At 37.3% G+C, this 23,020-nt stretch overlaps 1 protein-coding gene across 1 annotated transcript; it reads left to right on the top strand.

Moving 5' to 3' along the window:
• The first annotated feature begins 13,819 nt into the window (after window positions 1-13,819).
• LOC148580433 (uncharacterized) lies at window positions 13,820-22,587 on the top strand. The gene is made up of 3 exons (XM_088492192.1): window positions 13,820-14,152; window positions 14,207-14,374; window positions 22,522-22,587. The coding sequence occupies exons 1-3, from the start codon at window positions 13,820-13,822 to the stop codon at window positions 22,585-22,587; spliced, it is 567 nt and encodes a 188-aa protein (XP_088348318.1).
• The last annotated feature ends 433 nt before the right edge of the window (window positions 22,588-23,020 follow it).

Raw genomic sequence — 23,020 nt, 5'->3', positions numbered from 1 at the left:
AAGATTTAAAAAGGAAATTTAAAAAGATTTGATTTTGAAATTAAAGTTGATTACTTGACTAACAAGAAACTAAAAGATATGATTCTAGAGTTAAAGTTTGATTCTTTTTTAATAGGCAAGTAACAACTTGAAAAATTTTTGAATTAAAACATTAAATGTTAGTGGGATTTTCGAAAATATAAAGTAAGGGTAAGGAAAAGATTTTGAAAATCAATTTGAAATTTTCAAAAATATGAAAGAAAAAATGAAAAAGATTTAATTTTTGAAAAAGATTTGAAAAAGATAGAATTTTTAAATTGAAAATTTGACTTGACTCATAAGAAACTACTAGATTTTTAAAACTTTTTGACTAAATCAAATCAAATTTTTGAAATTTATGAGAAGAATAAGGGAAAGATATTTTTTTTATTTTTGAATTTTTACTGAGGAGAGATAAAAACAACTAAATGATGCAAAACATAAAAATTATGAATCAAAACAACTAATGCATGCAAGAACACTTTGAATGTCAAAATGAACACTAAGAACAATTTGAAGATCAAGATGAACATCAAGACTTATTTTTGAAAATTTTTAAGAAAAGAAAAACATGCAAGACACCAAACTTAAAAAATTTTAAACTTTAGACACTAATAATTCAAAAATGCATATGGAAAACAAGAAAAGACACAAAACAAGAAAGTGAAAAGATCAAACAAGAAAAATCATCAAAAACAAATTGAAGATCAATGAAGAACATATGATGAATTTTCGAAAATTTTAATGAAAATTAAAAATATGCAATTAACACCAAACTTAAAATTTGACATTAGACTCAAACAAGAAACACAAAATACTTTTGGTTTTATGATTTTATTAATTTTTTTTGGCAATTTTTCAAAAATTAATTTGGAAAAAGAAAAATAAGGATTTCAAAATTCTTAACAAGAATTCCAGGAATCATGCAATGTTAGTCTAAAACTCCGGTCCAGGAATTAGACATGGCTTAATAGCCAGCCAAGCTTTATGTGAAAGCTTTGGTCCAAAAGACTAGACATGGCCAATGGCCAGCCAAGCTTCAGCAGAACATTACATACAACAACAAGATTAATAGAAATCAACAAGCTCTTGTGATAATGAGTTGAAACCTCGGTCCAAAAGATTAGACATGGCTTCACAGCCAGCCAGACTTCAACAGATCATCATGAAACTCTAGAATTCATTCTTAAAAATTCTGAAGTCATAGAATAATTTAATTTTTTGAAATTTTTTTTTTCGAAAATAAAAATAATAAAAACAAAAAGCTTAAAATTAAAATAAAAGTACCTAATTTGAGCAACAAGATAAACCGTCAGTTGTCCAAACTCGAATAATCCCCAGCAACGGCGCCAAAAACATGGTGCACGAAATTGTGATCTCTAAAACGGTGCCAAAAACTTGGTACGCACGAATGTAATCTCAACTCTTTCTCACAACTCCGCACAACTAACCAGCAAGTGCACTGGGTCGTCCAAGTAATAAACCTTACGTGAGCAAGGGTCGATCCTACGGAGAATGTCGGCTTGAAGCAAGCTATGGTCATCCTTGTATATCTCAGTCAGGCATATTCAAATGGTTATGGGATTTTGATAATTATAATATAAATAAAATATAAGATAAGATAGAGATACTTATGTAATTCATTGGTGAGAATTTCAGATAAGCGTATGGAGATGGTTTGCTCCTTCTCAATCTATGCTTTCCTACTACCTTCATTCAATCATTCATACTCCTTTCCATGGCAAGCTGTATGTTGGGGGATCACCGTTGTCAATGGCTACCGTCCGTCCTCTTAGTGAAAATGGTCCAAATGTGCTGTTACCGCATGGCTAATCAGTGGGTAACACATGAGGCATCTTTTAGAATTAAAGCAAATTAACAGAAAACTAAACTAGAATCTAGGAATCTAACTAATAAAGGATCATGCAATAAACAAAGCAAAATAGCAAAAAACCCGAACATAACATAGTAAAAGTGAGAAGGAATAAAAAATGAAAGGAACTCAACCACCTTAGTTATCCTAGCGGTTGTTTTATTCTTTAGGTTGTGTTCCTTCATGAAGATGATTCGCCTCCCTTTGGTGCCATTAAAAATAAACAAAAAACTCATAAGCGAAGCGTCAACACCAAACTTAAAGGTTTGCTTGTCCTCAAGCAAAGAAGAACTGAAAACAAAAACAAATAGTATGATGAAAGAAGAATAAAAGGATAAAAGAGCAAGAGAAGTAAAAATAATTAATATATATATATATATATATATATATATATATATATATATATATATATATATAGTTTTTTTATATATTTTTTTTGTTTTTTTATATATATTTATTAATTTATTTATTTATTTATATATATGTATATAAGAAAGGGGGGTTTATGATATATCTATAAGAGGGGGAAGAGGAATATATGCAGGGGTGGAGTTTTGATTAGGGAATGATAGGATGGGGAATCATATATATATATATATATATATATATATATATAAGCTGGCAAGTATAAATGGAGAAGTGGTGAGGGGAGTCACAGTTTGGTTTTGAAGAAGGGTTGGTCAATGGGTTGGGAAAAGGACAAGCTTTAGTGGTTGAGGAATGGGAACGGTGCAGGGGAAATATGTTGGGAAGGTGAGGATTTGTTGTGATTTGGTGGGATATGGGAAGGATATGTGTGATGGGAGGCTAAAGTAGCGTGATCCACGCTGAACTTGAACCAAATGAAGTCCAGTGTCATCTCCTTTGTGTGTTCTACACTTGCTCCACGCTGAACTTGGTGCACACCAAGTTTAGCGCTAACCTCAAATATATATATATTTTTTTGAATTTTCCGAACGCAACTCCCTTTGTATGCATACATCCACGCTGAGTGTGGAGTCTGGCCCTGATTCACGTTAGTTACGTCGTTCTCCACATTGAATTTGGAAAATCCCAAGTTCAGCGTGAAACTGGCAGACTCAACCTTCTCCAGAGTGTTCCAAAATTTTTCTAAGTGTCCGGTTCCTGTTCTAAAAATTCTGCATGATCAAAAAAATAGTAAAAACTCAATAAAAATTAAATAAGTAAGAAAACTACTACTACAAAAAATAACTAAGGATACGAAATCATCGGGTTGCCTCCCGACAAGCGCTTCTTTACCGTCACTAGCTTGACGGTCAGCTCCTCTAAAGAGGAGGATCATAGGGGCTCAGCTCTTCACCCCTTACTTTGAACTTCTTTCCTGTGTCTCCATAAATTAGTTCAATATGCTCCAAAGAGAGGATTCTGTTTACTGTATAAATCCATACTGGGTTCCTAGTCAACACCACCTTCATTCTTGGGGAGAAACCTTCAGCAGAGATCTTTTTGTTTCTCCATCCTCTGGGTACTTTCTTCTTTTTGGGAACTTCCTCCTTGGTGGATGATGCATTCCCGACACCAAACTTAGGTTTGATGTCAGGAGGAATTTTATTGATTTTCACCAAAGGAGGTTTGAGCTACATATTCTGCTGTCCGTCATCAAGGGGTTCTTGAAGGTTTGGATCAATAAGCTCAGTCTGCATGCACCTCTCTTGTTTACCTGCTGAATGCATTTCTTTGAAGACATGAAAGACCAGTTGCTCATTATGCACCCTGAGCACTAATTCACCCACTTCTACATCAATTATAGCTCTCCCAGTGGCTAGGAATGGTCTTCCTAGAATTATAGAGGCATTCTCATCATCCCCTATGTCAAGAATCATAAAATCTGTTGGGAGGATGAACTTACCCACTTTGACCAAGATATTCTCCACTAATCCGTATACAGGCTTCATAGATTTGTCTGCCATCTGTAATGCTATCTCTGTGGGTTGTGCCTCTTGGATTTGCAGCTTCTTCATCACAGATAAGGGCATTAGATTAATGCTTGCCCCCAAATCACATAGGGCTTTCTCAAAGGTTGTGTTCCCAATGGTGCATGGAATTTGAAAGCTCCCTGGATCTGGCATCTTCTTTGGTAAGTTATTCTGAATGATGGTACTGCATTCTTTAGTCAGGACCACTATCTCATCTCCCCTTAAAGGCTTCTTATTTGACAATAGCTCCTTCATGAACTTGACATATATAGGCATTTGTTCCAAAACCTCAGCAAAAGGAATATTGATTTACAACTTTCTGAAGACTTCCAAGAACTTTGAAAACTACTTGTCCTTAGTCCCCTTTTGAAGTCTCTGAGGATATGGAATTTTAAGCTTGTACTCAAGAGCCTTTGGCAATGTAGGATAAATGTCAAGAGAGTCTGGGAATGGGTTGTTCGCACGTTTTGGAGAGACGTGCTCTACTTCTTCCTTCTTCTCTTCTGGAGCTTCTTTTTCAACCAACTTTCCATTGACCTTAGTCTCAAAGCCAGCTACTTTACCACTTCTCAATTGAATAGCCTTGCAATCTTCTTTTTCAACTGGCTCCTCATTAACTTGTGCTTTAATACTTGCCACTTGTCCACTTATCAAGGTGATGGCCTTGCATTCTTCTCTTGGATTTGGAATTGTGTTACCAGGAAGGTTATTAGTGGTCCTCTGATCAATTTCATTAACTCTTGTGGCTATTTGACCCATCTGAATCTTCAAATTCTTGATTGATACTCTGGTTTTTTGCACAAAACTCCTCATCATCTCCCAATTAGAATCTTCTTGGGATTTAAAATTTGCCTGCGGAGGTGGTTGTTGTTGATGAGATTGAAATTGGCGGTTATTGTGATTGTTCTATTGGAAGCTGCCCTGAGAATTATTATTAAAATTCTGTGACCTCTGAGGTTGCTCTCTCCACCCAAAATTTGGGTGATTCCTCCACCCCTTATTGTAAGTCTGAGAATAGGGATCATTATTGGGATTTCTAGGAGCACTCCCCATGAAATTGACCTGTTCAGAAGAGGATTGAGCATAATCATAATTATCATTTTGCAGAAAATTACCTGTCATGTCATAAGAGATCTCTTGAGTTGGATTTTGGGTGTTGATAGCTGAGACTTGCATGCCACCCATCTGTTGAGTAAGTAGACTTATTCGCTAAGACATAAGCTTATTCTGAGCAAGAAGAACATTAAGAGCTTCTACTTCCATAACACCCTTCTTCTGAGGAGCCTTAGAGTTCACAAGTTTCCTGTTAGATGAGTATAAATATTGGTTGCTAGCAACCAATTCAATCAGCTCAATAGTCTCCTCCGGTGTCTTCTTTTTATGCAATGAACCACCTGCAGAATTATCTAAGCACATCTTGGACATTTCACCCAAACCTTCATAAAAGATATCTAGTTGGGTCTATTTGGAGAACATGTCCAGAGGGCATTACCTAGTTAGTATCTTGTACCTCTCCCAAGCTTCATAGAGAGTTTCACCATCCTTCTACCTGAAGGTCTGAACCTCCACCCTAAGCTTAGTCAACTTCTTTGGTGGAAAAAATTTAGTAAGAAACTCAGTAACAGCCTTGTCCCAAGTATCCAAACTATCCTTGGATTGGGAATCTAGCCATAGCTTTGCTCCATCCCTCAGAGCAAACGGGAAGAGCATGAGTTTGTACACCTCTGGATTCACTCCATTTGTCTTCACAGTATCACAAATCTGCAGAAAACTCGAAATAAATTGATTTAGATCTTCGTGGGGAAGACCATGATACTGGCAGTTTTGTTGCACCAGGATGACCAATTGTGGCTTCAACTCAATGTTGTTCGCAGCTATAGGAGGCACCACAATACTTTTTCCATAAAGATCTGCAGTAGGCGCAGAGTAGGAGCCAAGCACTCTCCTTTGTTGCTCATTCCCCTTCGGATTTGTCACATTGTTATTAACAGCATTATTATGATCCATAGTGGATTCTGCAGCCTTACAAAGTTTTTCTTGTTGCAAACGTTGCCTGAAAGTCCTTTCAGGTTCAGGATCAAAGTCTAAGAGATGTTCCTTGTCTCTGTTCCTGCGTATAAACAAATAAAAGACAAGAAAAGATGGAACTCTCTACGTCAGAGTGCAGAGTATTCCCAATGAGGTAACCTTTGTAAAATAATAAAATAGAAATGCTAAATAAATAAAACAGAAAAAAAATTCGAAAATGATAAGTGAAATTAGACAAAAGATTTCGAAAATTAACAAAAAAATAAACAAGAAAATTAAAACGAAATTAACTAGGTGACACCAAACTTAATTTCAGAAATTAAGGGAAAATATTAGTGATATTTATTTATTTAATTTAATTTTTTTTTTCAAAAAAATTAAAGACAAAAATAAAACAAAACTAATAGATTATAGAAAAAATTAATGGAAGGAAACAAAAAAACCGAAAATAAAAGAAAATGAAAATAAAATAAAAAAAGAAAATAAAATAAAAATGAAATAACAAAAATTAAAAATAGCCAAAAGTAAAAAACTTGGTGGAAAAAATAGGGGCAGGGGGTTAACAAATGAAAAAGGAAGGGACGTTAAAGGAAAAAAATGAAAAATAAAAAAATTAATAATACTAAAATAAAACTAATAAAAAGAAAAAATTATCTAATATAAGCAATCAAACAACGAATAGTTGTTAATCACAATCAATCCCCAGCAACGGCGCCAAAAACTTGGTGCGGAATTTATAACCACAAACTAACCGGCAAGTGCACCGGGTCGTACCAAGTAATACCTCAGGTGAGTGAGGGTCGATCCCACGAGGATTGATGGATCAAGCAACAGTGATTGATTGATTGGCTTAGTTAGACAAACAGAAAAGAGTGTTTGAATATTCAAAGAGCATTAAACAATCGTGCAGAAATTAAAATAGTAAAGTAAAGGAGTTGGTAAAAAATATGGAGAAGGCAATTAAGGTTTCAGAGTTATCTATTTTTCCGGATTAACTTTTCTTACTAACTATTTTAATCATGTAGGATTTAATTTATGGCAAACTATATGTGACTATACCCTAATTCCTTAGACCTTTCTAGTCTCCTCTAATTTTCATCAACTGCCAATTCCTTGGTCAGTTAATTCCAATTAGGGGGTAATGATCAAATTCCAGTTTATATGCCACAAAAACTCTAATTACCCAAATATAAAAGGATTATATGTCACGTATCCTGTTAAATTCAGATAAACTAGAAATTTAGAAAAAGTTGTTTTCAAGCTGTTGTTCAAGTAAAGAGCTTTTCCAAGTTATACATGAACTCAATTAGAAAGAGGGTCATACTTCCGTTCCACCCAAATTCATAAAATGAAGAACGAAAATAATTCTTAAATATAAATCAAAACATGAATTAAAATAGAAAAACAATAAAATCAATCCATACAATAGACAAAGCTCCTAACCTTAACAGTGGAGGTTTAGTTGCTCATGGTTCAAAGTGAAAAATAAGGATTGTAAATTATAAATGGCAATAATGTTGTGTTGGAATCACCCTGTTGGAATCCCTTTTTATATCAAATCCTAATTAATTTAAAATCTATCTTCTAAAACTAAAATAATATCTTTTCCTATTTTTACAAATAAAAATAAGAGTTTAAATCAGAATTAATTATAGGAATCAGCACATCTTTAATTGATGGGTGGGGACCACTTGCTTCGCAGGATCCACGCCTAACTTGGTGATGGGCTGCGCCTTACTTGGTGTGAATGAAGTGAGGAAGGGCGTGTTGGGCTTGATGGCTACGCCTAACTTGGCCATGGGTTGCGTTTAACTTGATGGAGGCCTAATCCTTATGCATGCTTATTAATGTTTTGCGCCTAACTTGAGATTTCTCAAGTTAAGCGCAGCCTTGGTAGCATGAAAAAGAGAAGAAGTATGGACTATTATATATCATTGGAAAGCTCTGGAAGTTAGCTTTTCAAAGGCACTAGAATCACGTTCATTGGACCTCTGTAGCTCGAGTTATTCAGGTTTGAGTGCAGAGAGGTCAGGGTTGACAGCATCATTCGCCTTCTTCTCTTTTTCTACGGAAACTCCATCAAATCCAGCCAAATGCTACCTAAAATAAACATAATTGCACATGACTCAAAGTAACATCCATAGTGGCTAAAAGATAATTAATTCTTGATTAAACTCAACAAATGAAATGCAAATTCACTAGGAAAAGATAGGGAAGATGCTCACGCATCACCCTCACGCAAGAACTAAGATCTTGAATCTCATATCCTAAGGCAACAAGAGGGGACGGATAAAGAGTTCAAGGAGCTAGAAGTCAAGATTGCCACCGTGGCAGAAGCCATTCACAACATGGTCTCCTCCTGCCTAAGCCTACGAGATCAAGACACTCCCATTGTTGAATGTGGAGAAGTCATCAAGGAGCATAGTGAGGGAGTGAGTTTAGAGCTTCAAGGTGTAGAAGAAGAGTGGAAGCAATAATTGTCGCAAGGAGAGGAAGTTGAGGAAAATGGAAAAAAAGAAGTGGTTGAAGACCTAGGAGATGTTGGAAGTCCATGGGGATGTGGAGTCATAGAGCCCTCTTCCGAGAAGCTTGACATTGATGTTGAGGAGGGTGTACAACCTCCAAGACATATCATGGTTGAAGACTTTGAAGAGGTTGACCAAGAGATGGATTCAATCATTGAGGAATTCTTATGTACAATTGAATTCTCCCCCATTGGGCTTGACATGGAGATTAAAGAAGAAGATACTTTACCTCCCATACCCTTGGTAACCGATGAAGAAGAAATTGAATTGGAAGAAAGCCACCAAGAGGAAGAGGTTGAAGTTGAGGAAAGTTGTAAAGAGGTGGAGGTAATCATGGAAGAGCACAAAGGAGTGGAGCTTGCAAGATCATTTGGACCATCCCTTCCTAAGTCACCATCCAACACAACATTAAAGTGGGTAAAATTCTTATCCCTAAGCTTTACTTTCTCACTTGAATATAGTTTGATTGAAAATGATGGTCAACTTAGAGCTCTTTGTGGAGTTAAGAGTAGAAGAGAGTTGTATAGTGGTTGGAAACATCACTCTACGTTCATGATGGTTGCATGCTCAAAGTTGAATAGCAATGGTTGGTGTAGAACCAAATTGCATGGGTCTAGGAGAATGTTTGGATGCTCAATTGATAATTCACAAGCCTTGTCACCCAAACTTAACTATGGTAGTCAACAAGAAGATGGGTGCAAGAACAAGATTTGGGACCCCGGAATTCATTTCAACAACCAATACTCTTGGGGCCTTGTCATTTACTTAAGCTTACTTGAAGGCTTTATGCGCCTAATTTGGGATCCCGGTGGACATTGGAGATGCAAACATTGGTGGGGATTCAAGGATGAATTCAAGCATAAGCCACCATAGCAAGGACCCCACCAAATGTCCAACTTAAGAACTTAAACTAAAAGTGCTAGGTGGGAGAGACACCCCACCATGGTAAAATCTTTCTTTTTTTTCTCTTTTGTAAATATTGGTAAAATTAGCTTAATTTCATGTTTTCATTGATTTGTTGAGTTTAGTTGGTATTTTAGTATATTGAATAAGGTTTTATGGTGTTTTAGTAGTTGTTTGGAGGTTTGGAATGCTTGGATTGGTGCAAAAACATAGAAAAATTTTGAGAAACAGGGCACCAATCCACGCGTGCACGTGCTTCACGCGTACACGTGACCTAAGCGTTTTCAACCATCCACGCGCACGCGTCATGCACGCATACGCGTGGATTGCATATTTTCACCCCCAAGCCATTTTCCCGAGAGTTGTGCGAACAGCGCGCGCATACTGTGTGAAATGCGCAAGCCAACTCACGCGTACGCGTACCTCACGCATACGCATCGCTCTCTAAATAACCCATCGACGCGCACGTGTGATGCACGCGTACGCATCGCACCCTATTTCACCACCCACGCGTACGCGTGCATGACGCGCGCGCGTGGATGCCCTTCCTTAACTATACTTCTCTTCTCTTCTTCTTTCCATTTCTTTCCTTCTTCTTTCTTTCTACCTTTCTTCTTTTCTCCTCTTCCTTTCTATTTCTAAAAAAAAGATTTTTTTCTCTCACCTTTTATTTTCTTTTGTTTATTTCATTTGCATACCTTTATTCATTGCATTTTAGTTTTGTTTTTATAGCTTATTCTTATTTTCTTTCTTAAGTTTCTTATTTTAATAATGGTGTTGCATTTTCCTACTCAATTGTTGAGAATTTCTTGCATTGTTTTGGTGCTTCGTGACTTGTTTAGAATTAATGATTATATTTGCTCCACACATAAGATTAGTGCTTTAGTCCTTCCTAATTCATTATTCTTTGTTTTTGTACCTCATCATCATTGAGTTAGGATGGGACCAAATGCTTTCATGCTTATCACTAATCTTGTTTGTGTCAATTGTTGATTAAGCTTGATACAACATGCTCTTCATGTTATTCACCTATGCTTCGACTCTACTCTTGCACCAAGTATTATTTGATATGCCTTGTGCCCATATTGCTTTCTCACTCACATGCATAGCTAACATGTAGTGATAACCCTACTTTTAGTTGGCATTAGCCCCGGCCTATGTTCTATTTGCTTTGATATCTTTGTTGTAGGCTTAATTTTCTTTCTTTTTCTTTCCTTTTAGGTTGGCCACCAAGAGGGAAAGGATAAGATTCAAATGGGGCAACAAACAAGTCATCCGCACAACCTTTTGAAGGAGCACATCAATTGTAGCTACCTGTCCACCTTGCTCTTCTTTGCATGCACCGAGGACGGTGCAATCTTCAAGTGTGGGGAAGTCGTTCGACCGATCTCCATGGGTAACAATTTTCTTTTTCAATACCAATTCTTCAATTTTTGTCTTTGTTAGATTAGTTGTTGCATTGCATGATAGGTTGTATGATAGTTAAAATCTGTACATATTTTACCACATCTTTTTATGTTAGGACTACTTGGTTAGGGTGATGATTTCTTTTCCAAGAAACTGTTTTTAGGGCACCCTACCAATTTAAAAATTTTTTTGTGTGAACTTGCTTGAAGAATTTATCTTAGAACATGGTTTTTGAGCTAAGAACACAAGCATGTGAGTTTTGAGCCCAATTGTGTGGTTACCTCTTATAACCACTTATTTTCATTTTTGTGTGCATTATTCTCTTCCTATGATTGTAATCTTTGATTTGTTTGATTCTATATGTCCATTATTTCATGTATACATGCATTTATATGATTGAGGCCATCATTTCATTTAGCTCACTTACCCAAATAGCCTACCTTTCATCAACCATTTTTAGTCCATTTTGAGCCTATTTAATCCTTTTTGTTCTTAATATTAGCACATCACTACCCCTAAGTGAAAAACAATAAATATCCTTTGTTTGGATCTTTGATTAGCTTAGGCTAGTGAAGGTGTGTATCATTTGGGTATAGAAAACTTGGGACATTGGTTGAGGTAAAAATGTATTTTGTATTTTTATTGAAAATCATGGGATTGGGTACGTGCTTATGCATTAAATATGTAAAATCATATCCATTGATACGTTTGTATATACTTTGTTGTGAAAAAAAATGTGTGAAAAAAATATATATATATATATAGAAAAAGAAATAGAAAAATAAAAGAAACAAAAAATATATTGAAAAAAAATGCAATAAAAAAGGGACAAAAATGCCCCAAAGTAAAGTAATAATAACAATGCATATGGAATGTGAATTAAGGAGAATGCATGAGTATGTGAAAAAGTGAGAATCATGGGTGCTAGGTATTGTATTAGAATTGTGTAGGTTGTTATATGTGTTTTGTGAGAGCTTAGGTTAATCAAAGATTCAAATTTCAAGCTCACTTGACCATATGCATCCTTACCTTTACCCTAGCCCCATTACAACCTATGAATAAGTCCTCATGATAAATGTATGCATGCATTGAATAATTGTTGATTGTTAGATGAAAAATAAATCATGGAAAGCATGATTAGAAGAGAATTGAGTGATCGACCCTATACACTTGAGCGATTAGAGTGGATACACATCCGGTGAGGGTTCGATGTTCAATTCCTTGTTCCCGGCTTTCACGAGCTTTCTTCTTGCAAGTCTATTTGAACTTCATTTTGATGTTTGAATTGGTAGGATTCATGAATCATCATACTACTTAGCCCTACATGTACATATGTGTTCTTAGGGATTGATTTACTTTTAACCAAGTAGATAGAATCATTTTGCATTTAGTTACATTCATATAGATAGGTGCATATAGTTTATTTGCATTGAATAAATGTCCATACCCATTTTCCTGTCCTTCTTTATTCTTAGCATGGGGACATGCTTGGTTTAAGTGTGGGGAGGTTTGATAAACCTCAATTTTGTGCTTTATCTTGTGCTTAATTTGGGGGATTTTATCAACTTTTCTCACATTTATTCAATGAAATAGCATGGTTTTGTAATTCTCCCTAAATTTGTGCTTAAGTGTGAAAACATGTTTTTTAGGCCTTAAATAGCTAAATTTAATTTACTTTAATTCTATTCGATGCCTTGATATGTTTGTTAAGTGATTTCAGGATTAAAAGGTAAAGATTGGATTGATGGAATGAAGGAAAAGTATGCAAACTGGGAGAACTCATGAAGAAATGAAGGAACTACAACGTTGTCAATCCTGACCTCTTCACACTCAATCGATCATAACTTGAGCTACAGAGGTCCAAATGAAGCGGTTTTAGCTGTCTTGGAAAGCTAACATCTGGGGCTTAAAAATGATATAAAATTTACTATAGTTTCTTAGCGTCTAACGATGCGTACGCGTGCATCATGAGCACGCATCGGTGGATCAGCGTGGATCATTTTGAAGAAAACATGGCCAGTGATTTCTAGCTCATTTTGGGCCCAATCCAACTCATTTCTGATGCTGTTGAACCCAAGGATTGAAGGAGAAATGAACCAAGTAGCCATAGTTTAGTTTTCATCATGTTTTAGAGTAGATATCTAGAGAGAGAGGCTCTCTCCTCTCTCTAGATTTAGGATAGAAATTAGGGTAAAGTTAGGTTAATCTCTCTCAAATTTCTCTTTCAATTCTTGTTTTGATTTTAGTTCTCATTCTATTTTAGTGTTCTATTGTCTTAATCTTCTTAGTTTCTCTTGTTGATTTCTTATTTTGCTCTCTTTTGTGTTGATGAACCATTGTTCGATCTTGATTTCCTTTTAATGCAATTTTATGTTTCCATGTTTCTTTTATGTTGATCTTGATTCTTTTTGTTGATTTCTTGCTTATGTTAGTTATAGGTTTCATTAATTCTTGCAATTTGTGATGTTTACTTTCCTTGCACACTAGGTGTTTGATAAAATGCTTTCTCTAGTTATTGAGTAGTTTTTTTTACTTTAGGCCTAGGCAAAGGGGATTGAATGATCTTGAGTCATTGGGTCTCAATGAATTGGTGATTTGAGAACCCTTGGTGATCAATTTGATACCCATTGACACTAACTCACTACTAGTCTAATTAGTAGATAGGTTAGGACTTATGGATTGATGTGATCAAGCCTATTTGACGTACTTCAAGCTTAGGAGTAGATATTACGTACTTAAAGCTTTTGGAGGTAGACTTAATAGGTTGGCTCCTCATAATTATCAATATATGGTTTGTCGACAAGGATGGTGATCTCAATTACCTATGTCTAGCCAAGAGTTCTTTCCTTTATTTTATTAGTTAATTGTCATTTACTTTTCTTGCCATTTATTTTCTTGTCCTCTTATCAAATCAAACCCCCTTGCATTTTCATAGCCGATAATTTACCACTTCATTGTAATTCCTTGTGAGACGACCCGAGGTTTAAATACTTCGGTTATTTCTTATTGGGGTTTGTACTTGTGACAACTCAAATTTTTGCATGTGAGGATTGTTTGTTGGTTTAGAACTATACTTGCAACGAAAATTTATTTGTGAAATTCTAGACCATCAAAGAATTCACGCATCAATGGCTCTGTATGAGGCTTTGTATGGATGGAAGTGCCAGTCTCCACTTTGTTGGTATGAATCTGGTGAAGCAAGTGTATTGGGTCCAAATGTGGTAGCAGAGACTACTGAGAAGATTAAGAGAATACGAGAAAGGATTTTGACTGCTCAGAGTCGACAAAAGAGTTATGCGGATCAGAGAAGGAAACTGACAGAGTTTGAAGTAGGAGAACACGTATTCCTTAAGGTTACACTGACAACTGGGATTGGAAGAGCAATCAAGACTGAGAAGTTGAACCCAAGATATATAGGACTGTTTGAGATTTTGAAGAGATTCAGGCCGGTGGCGTATCAAGTCGCTTTGCCACCTCATCTGTCTAACTTGCATGACATATTCCATGTGTCACAGCTCTGTAAGTACACGTCGGATGTGGCTCATGTGTTAGAGCCTGAATCGGTCGAGTTGAAAGAGAACTTAACTTTTCAAGTGACACCAGCGAGGATCGATCACACTAGTGTGAAGAAGCTGTGTGGAAAAGATGTCCCATTGGTTAAAGTTGTTTGGGAGCGAGCAGCAGTAGAAGAGCACACTTGGGAATTGGAGTCTGAAATGCGAAAGGATTATCCCGAGCTTTTCTCAGGTAATTCAAATTTTGAGAGCAAAATTTCTTATTTGGTGGGGAGAATGTAAGAACTGCATCTAATCAACTAGTTAATTAAGTGATTAATTGCCCAAATTAGATTCTGAAAAGTTAGAGAGAGAATTTGAGGATTTAAAGGTGATTTTTGGACTCAGTGGGTTTTTCTGAGTCAGAAAATGTGCTTTCGGTGAAAAACCGTGAAAAACCGTGAACCGGCAGTTGAACCGGTTGAACCGGTTCAAGTCTGCCTGGTACCGCATGAGAAAAAGTGAAAAACCGGTAAAAACCTTAGAAAAATATTAGAAATAGAAAACTGGGTGTTAATTTTAAAGGTTTTGCCCGAAGTTAGGACAAACGGGCTAAAAACGCTAACGAGTTGGACCGGGCCCAAGTTAGGCCCAAGCCCAACATATAAAAGGGTTCATTAGTGAACCCAATCACTCAAAACACTCAAACACACCCAACACATTGCTGAAGAGAAGAAGAAGAAAAGAAACCCCAAGAGCACTATTCACCCATCTCTTCTCTTCGTGATATCTCGAGCTACGATGCTCCGATTTGCATTCTGTTAGCGGCTATGCGTTCTTTGTGAAGAGCTCTACAAAACCCATATAAGAAACTGGTAAGGAAAGCTCGAATCCCTCTCAGTTTCTCTCCTCAAAATTTTGAGTTTATAGGGTTTTTGATTAAATGAGTTTTTGTGATTTTGGATATTTAGGTTTGCTCTAATCCTTGCTTAGCCTTGGATTCTTGCTAGTAAACCTATTGGAAAAGGTAAGAGCCACCAAACCCTTGTGAATTTATTTTTAATTGGAACCCTAGGTTAATTTGAGGTGATTTATATGTATATAGTTTGATTATTGTGGCTTTGGGAGCTCTTGAAACTTAATTGTGCTTATTGGAGTGGATTTGAAAGCTTGGATTGTGGTTGGAAGCTTATTTGTGCTAAGTTGGATTTTGGGTGCATAAAGAGAATCAGACAAGGTATGGTTTTGGTTTCCTCTATATAGTATATAATATTCGTGGACACATAGGCTAGTGACCAATAGGATAGCTTGAACTAAAATGATGGTTGGTGTGTTATATGTTGATGAATTGATAAATGTTGGGTTGACTATGATGAATTATAATGATATGATGTTGTTGAATAATTGTATGGATTGGAAGTTGGTTCCTTATGATAATTGTAGTGTTATGATTTATGAAATGGTGGGTTTGATGGTGATTTTGATCATAAGTGTTATATAGTTGATGTTGGAATTGATAGTAATGAAATGACAAGGAGAATGTGGTAAAGTTGGTGTATTATGATACAACATGTACATTTTGATGAAAAATGGAGTTTTGGATGATTTGGTATCATTTGGTATGGGTATGGTAAGATATGGTGGTAATTGTAAAGTTTGGTAACATTGGGTTTTTGATGAACTTTGTCCAATCATAACTCTTGCCTCGGTTTTTGAAATTGATTGAAAAGTGTTTATAATTAAAGATCTTTGAAAACCCTTTAAATTGATATAAAGTTTATAAAAATTAGAATTTTGTAGAGGAAGTTATGATCATTCAAAGTTGGTGTTAAAAATCTGAAATTCTGCAAAGTTGCAGAATTTCATGATTTCTGATATGTGCAGGCGCACACCTTCGTGTGGACGCACACTCTACAAATATTTGACCTGTGCAGACGCACACATCTATGCGCACGCACAAGAAGGGAAGTGCGCTCTGTTCGCAGCGCTAGCACAGCTTGTGCGCGCACATATTTAAGGAAAAACTTCAACCTATGCAAAAGCACAGGTCTGTGCGGACGCACACGTCGGAAAGGCCAGTCTGTTGGGGGCGCTGCCACAGGTTGTGTGAGTGCACAGATTCAAAAAAAAATTTTGTCACCTGTGCGTATGCACACCCCTGTGTGTACGCACACATTTTAAAATTCATGGGCGTGCGCACGCACACACCCCGGTGCGGCCGCACACATCCTGTTTCTTAAATTTTTCTTGTTTTTCAACTATTCTACCTTCCCAACAAGGTTGTAAGCTTCTAAAACACTATTTTAAGACTTTTGGGCCTAGTTTTGGGTATTAGAACATGGGATATAACTTTGGGGTTCTAGTACATGATTTTATGATAAATTAGAAAACGGAGGCCTAGGTTTCTGGCGTGCTGAGAATGATTTGACGTTGGGTGGAGGATAAGTGATATATGAGATAAGGAATGATAAGCTTTTGACATTGGAAATAGAGTTATGAATGGACAGTGGTTGAGATGAGTTGGGGACTCGGATTGAGACGATGGATCCCTGTATACTAAAAATGTTTTTTAAAAACCACTGAAATATTGTTTTTACTGAGATTAAGAGACGCTATGCGCCCGGCAGGGATGGCGGTTGGATCCCGCCTCTTGAGGTAGCGGCGGCGGCGTAAGGACGGTGGTTCGTCCCGCTTGCGTTGAGATGTGAGGTCTGTGGCAAGAGTATCCCGCTCGCACCCCTTCGGACCAATAGGCGTGCAGGTGTCGGTACCTGGACAGTGATCCGGCAACTATATCTCGGGGGTTACCATATGAGAAATCCGAAGGGCGATGTCTCCATAGAGATGTGTCGGGTTGGCAGTTGAACCGACAATGTGATATCACAGCCAGTAGGGCAGGCATTCATCATATGCATTTCTATCTGTTTGTTTGCTTTGCCGACTTGTACTTGTATGCCTAGTTGAATAACATGTCTAATTGCTTACTTGATCTACTTGCCTTGTATGTTTTCACTTGTGAATTACTTGCATTGTTATTAATTGTGCTTTCTACTGGGATTGAGGAGGTTCGAAAGGCGGTGGTGATGGGATCGCATGGAGGATAGGTTGGTGAAGACTGTGGGACAACGGTGTATGGTTAGAGTAGAAATCCTTAAGATAGATTACCCGGTTTATTTATGATAAGGTTTATATTATGCTTATTTGTTTTAGAATGCTTTAAGCTTGAATCTTGTGATGGATATGGAGCTTAGGATTGCCTTTGGTGTCCTGAGGTCTTATATCCTACATCACTGGGCACTGTTACCATACTGAGAACCTCCGGTTCTCATACCATATCTTTGTTGTGTTTTTCAGATGCAGATCGCAACCCACCTCGGTAAGTTGCTTGGGATGGTGACAGAAGTGGAGGATCTTGGATTCTCTTGGAGTCTTTTTAGTTTATCTTGTTTATACATCTCTCTTTTGTATTTTGTTTAGCCTAGAGGCTTGTTTTATGAGAGAAAAACTTGTATAAGCTATTTTTACACTGTCAAGTTTCTATATGGTTTTGTATACCTGTATATGGCTAGCCGGCTTAAACTCCACAAGTCAAGGCTAGTTTCCTATGATATTATATACTTATATTTTATTGCATCTTATCTGTTTCTCGTGTCTTAAGCTAGTAGCTCATTAGCATGGTTTACGCTTTTCAAATCCTATTTTGAGCTATATATATATATATATTATGTATGAGCTTAGAACTGTCGTAATCTCTGATTAACCTTTGCTTTACGACGCGAGGTAAGGCTTAGGCTAATTAGGGTGTTACATTTGACGCCTAAGCGTGCCTCACGCATACGCGTGGGTGGGAGTCGTGCGCCCAGTGATACGTAAAAAATTAATTTCACGTAATTACCGGCAAGTACACCGGGTCGTATCAAGTAGTAAAATTCACTTAGAGTGAGGTCGATCCCACGAAGATTGGTAGATTAAGCAACTTTAGTTAAATGGTAGATTTAGTCAAGCAAACATGGTTTTGATTTCATGAGATTTGTGATTTTTGAACATATTTGCAAAAATTTAAATGGCAAGGAATTTAAAAAACTAGAAGAGAGAAAGAAGATGAAAGTGAATAACTAAAACTTAAAGTGCAGGAAACTTAAATGACATGGAAAATAAATTGCAAGAAAGTAAAGGTTGCAGAAATTCAGAGAACATAAGAGTAAATAACAAGAACTAGAGAAACAGAATCTAAATGACAAGAATAATAAATTGCAAGAATGTAGAAGGGAATTAGGTAATGGGTATTCAAACAACTAAAGAACAAAAGAGATGAGAATTAATGATGGAAAGGATCATTAGGGATCAGAGATGCAAATTCTCATGAATTGATGTTGATCAATTCCTTCTCAATCACGGGTATAGATCCATGGCAAATTGTGGGTAATTGAGTTCCAATATCTTGGTAACTCAATTTCTTTCAACACAACCAATTTCCACTCTCGTGATCTAATTGTTCATGAGAAGAGATGAAGTTCATTTTCTAATCCAAGCCACACAACTTCCAGAATCTCAACTAAGGAAGGTTACATCTCACATACCAACCAAAGTATATTGATCAAGGAAATCATGAAAGGAAGAACTATAAACTGAACTATGTGACTCCTTTCTCAAATTTACCACATAATTCATATAGATTAATCCCTCTCTCGATGGTGATTGAATCTATGAAGAACAAGAGTTTCCTCTTTAGATAAACCACTTGAATTGAGAAGAAAAAGAGAAGTTGTCAACCCATTCAAATGAGAAGAGCTCTTCCCCCTAATGAAAGTGGGGTTTAGTGAATCATAGCTCCAATTTCAACAACAATTTCATAGATAAAAATTAAACTAAGTGTAGAGAAGAATGAAGAAGAAGAAGAAGTTCTTAAAACTGAAAATTCAAAGTTACAAGAAAAACAAAATAGAAAACCGGTGAGAAAAAGTAAAAAGTAAAAATGCTAGTGTAATAGCAAATTTTCTAAGTGTCCAAAAAGTGCCCACAAAGTACCAAACTCTTCTCTATTTATACTACTCCTAAAACTCCTTCAGAGATCTTTAATTTGGGCTAGCAATGTGGGCTTTCTCTTTGTTGAGTTTCTGGTTCAATTGAAGAAGTGTTGCTAAACATGGAAGGAGGAGTTCATTCATAATGTTTCTGGCCCAATGACTTGGCGTTGTTGCCAATAACTCTAGCCTTAATGCACGTTGGCAACGTGCATGGCATTTTCCTGGAAGTGGTTATTGGTGTTTGGGCGTTGTTGGCCCAAGTTATTGCTAACAACTTGCTTTTCTTCTTCTTGACTCTTCTCTCATGCCACATGTTGCCCAGAATTTGAGTGTCAATCTTCTGCTTCAATATGGACTATCATACAACATTAGAAAGCTCAGAGTGTCTTCTTTCTAATTCACTTGGAATCATCTCAATCGGATTTTGCTAGCTCAAGTTATGCTTCCTCAAAGAAGGTAAGGTCAAGCTGCCAAGTTGTTGCTAAACACGTCCCTTTCTTCTCAAGTTGGCAACGTGCCAAGCCTCCCAAGGCTGAAACATGGGGCTGGCATTGTCCTCAAATACGCTCCCTTGTTGGCACGTTGGCAACGTGCTCGTGCTCCCCTCCAAGGCCATTCATTCTTCCTTAAATTTCAACCTCATTTTCTTGTTTTTGGAGCCTAAAGATGACTCTGATTCAAGCTTACATTTCATACTCCACTATAGACTATTATATATGGTTGGAAAGCTGTGAATGTCAGCTTTCCAACGCAACTAGAAGCACTCAATTTGGATCTCTATAACTCAAGTTATGCTCCCTCAAAGAAGGTAAGGTCAAGCTGCCAAATTATTGCTGAACACGCCCCTCTCTTCTCAAGTTGGCAACGTGCCCAGATTCTGAAGCTCTAAATGAAGCCAGCTTTTGAAGCTTCAAATGAATGCCAACCCCATACTATGATATATAGTTGGAAATCTCTGGATGTCTACTTTCAACTGCCGTTGGAATCACCTCATTTGGAGCTTTGTAACTCAAGATATACTCCATTGAAGAAGGTAAGGTCACGCTGCCAAGCTCGCTGGAGTTGTTGCTAAACACGCCCCTATATCTCCAAGTTGGCAACGTTGGCTTCCTTTCCTGGACAGCCTCCATGCTTGGGCGTTGTCAGCAAACACTCCAACTCTTCCTGGAGTTGGCAACGTGCTCGTGCTCCTCTCCTCAAGGCTCCATGCTTGTTGCTTTGAGTTGTTGCCAAACACACCTATGTTTCCTGGCGTTGGCAACGCCAGCTCCTCCTCTTCCTGGGCCAACCTTGCTTGTGTGCGTTGCCAAGGAACACGTCCCTTGTTCCTGGCGTTGGCAACGCCAGCTTCCCTTCCTCCTGGGCCAAGCCTTGCTTGTGTGCGTTGCCAAGGAACACTCCAGTGAAGCAGCACGTTGGCAACGTGCTCGAGCTTCTTCTCTGGGCAAAATCTTCTAGCTCAGCATTGCCTTGAATAATGCTTCTTCATTCCCACGTTGGCAACGCCCTCGAGCTCCTCCCTGGCCCAATTCCTTGCTTGCCTACGTTGCCATCAAACACTCACTCTTTTCTCCAAGTTGGCAACGCCCAAATGTGCTCTCTAGGGCTGCCTTGCGTTGCCATCAAACACTCACTCCTTTCTCCAAGTTGGCAACGCCCGAATGTGTTTCTCTAGGGCTGCCTGGCGTTGCCTAGGAACACGCCTATGGTTCTTGGCGTTGGAAACGCCAACATGTGCTTCTCCAGGGCTGCCTGGCGTTGCCTAGGAACACGCCTATGGTTTTTGGCGTTGGCAACACCAACATGTGCTTCTCCAGGGCTGCTTGGCGTTGCCTTCAAACACTCACCCTTTCTCCAAGTTGGCAACGGCAACAACTCCTCCTCTTCTTGCCCAACTTGCTTCTTGAGTTGTTGCCAAGCACTCCATTGTAACTCCAAGTTAGCAACGTGCATAGTTCTCACAGGAGACCACTTTCTTGCAAGGTTGTTTGTGCTCTTCCTCAAGTGAAGCTTCAATGGCGTTGCCAACTTGAATCCCAAGTTGGCAACGTGCACATTGCTATTTCTGAAGGAGTTGTTAGCCACTTGCTTGCTTCATTCTTGCTTCAATGCTTTATTGTTTCATCACCTATCATTGACAAAGGAAATTGCTTCAAAGTCTTACCAATTCATGCAATCAATTTCATGAGATTCATTCATACTCATTCATTTATGCATTCCTTGAATCATTTGCATGAATTTGGCTACAATTAACATGGTCCTTGGTATTCATATGTATGAAAACAAAACTCATAAGAACACTTGTTTAAATTCAAAGAAAAATGAGTGAAACTAAGCTAAAACTAATTAAATAGACTAGCTAATGTGGCAAATATGCGAATGCATCACAACACCAAACTTAAAATATTGCTTGTCCTCAAGCAAAAAATAGAATAATTTGACCACAGAATTTATGATGCAAGAGTTAAATATTTTAAAAGAGAAGAATTCTTCCAAAAAAAAAATGTCATCCTCAATTGTGTAGTCATCTGTTTAGTGGAACTAATCAAGGCTAATCTTAATTTCTAGTTGAAATGCTTGCTCCATTACTAGGTTGGTTAGTTTCAGTAGACTCTTTTTCTTTACCTCAGCACATAGTCCTTAAGTTATTCTTTTTCTCTACTTCCCTTTTCTCTTTTTTTTTTTCACTTTTTCTTTATTTCAATTGAGCTAAAAATCTTGTCTTAAGGCGGCTCTTTAGCATAAGCTTTCAATCAACAATCCCAAACCAGTTGGTTTAAGTTGTTAAGTGTTGAAGCACTCTTAAAGATTTACTAACTCAAGCCTCTTTCCTTAACACATTCAATCACAGGCATTTAACATTAAAATCTTATTTGGATAGTGGTGTCCAGCACCTCTTTGGGTTGCTAAATATTCTGTTATAGAGCTACTCTTGATTGTGAGTTTTCAATCGATAATCCCAAGTTAGTTAACTCAAGTTACCGGGTGATGAAGCACCCCTCGGATTTACTAGCCCAAGTATGTCTCCTAACATCAATCACCACAGACACATATCCAAATTTTGTCATTGATGCCTAGCCTTTCATTCCTTTTGTTCTTTATTTTCTTTATTTCTCTTTAAAATTTTGTATAATACTTCATTGTCAAGGATCTTTTGTGCTTCTAACTTCTTGAGTCTTATGACCCTTAGCCAACTAGTTTTATGTAAGCAAGCATCTTAACTCCTTTTGATTTCTTGAGCTCTTGATTTTGTTCACCATGAAAGCATATATGTACTACACTTTGTATCTGACTATCTTATTCTCTTAGGCTAGATTTCTCTCTGTTCTTGTTCAAACTACATCTCTTATTCCATTGTCAAGTGAAAATACTTAAGACAAACAAACATTCCAAGCATGTGAGTGATACATGAAATAGGCAAGATAACTGCTAATGCATAAAAGAAAACAACTTAGAAGGTACACCATATTTCAGATATACATCTTCTTTATTTAATAAAGTACTAAAGAAAAGAACTCCACCACCTTTTGTCTTAATGTCCCTTTCCTTTGCCCTTTGGATCTTCTTTCTTTTTCTTTCTCATTTCCCCTTGTTGTTTTGTTGTTGAGTCCCCCTCTTCTCTTTGCCATACTCCTGAGCTTATCATCGTCTCCTTTAGCCTCTCAGCATTGAATCTCACCCTTGCAAGTTCTTGCTCTTCAAATACCTTGCGGGCTTCATTGAAATGTTTGATTTGTGGGTTGAGCAGTGGGGGTGCTCCACAAAGGTAGCTGAGTTTCTCTTGGGTGCATATATCATAGTCAAGTCT

This window comes from Arachis ipaensis, chromosome B10 (assembly GCF_059453495.1).
Source record: "Arachis ipaensis isolate K30076 ecotype BB chromosome B10, ASM5945349v1, whole genome shotgun sequence".
Taxonomy (NCBI): domain Eukaryota; kingdom Viridiplantae; phylum Streptophyta; class Magnoliopsida; order Fabales; family Fabaceae; genus Arachis; species Arachis ipaensis.
The sequence above is the reverse complement of the archived record's forward strand: the minus strand, read 5'-3'. Positions and strand labels throughout refer to the sequence as shown.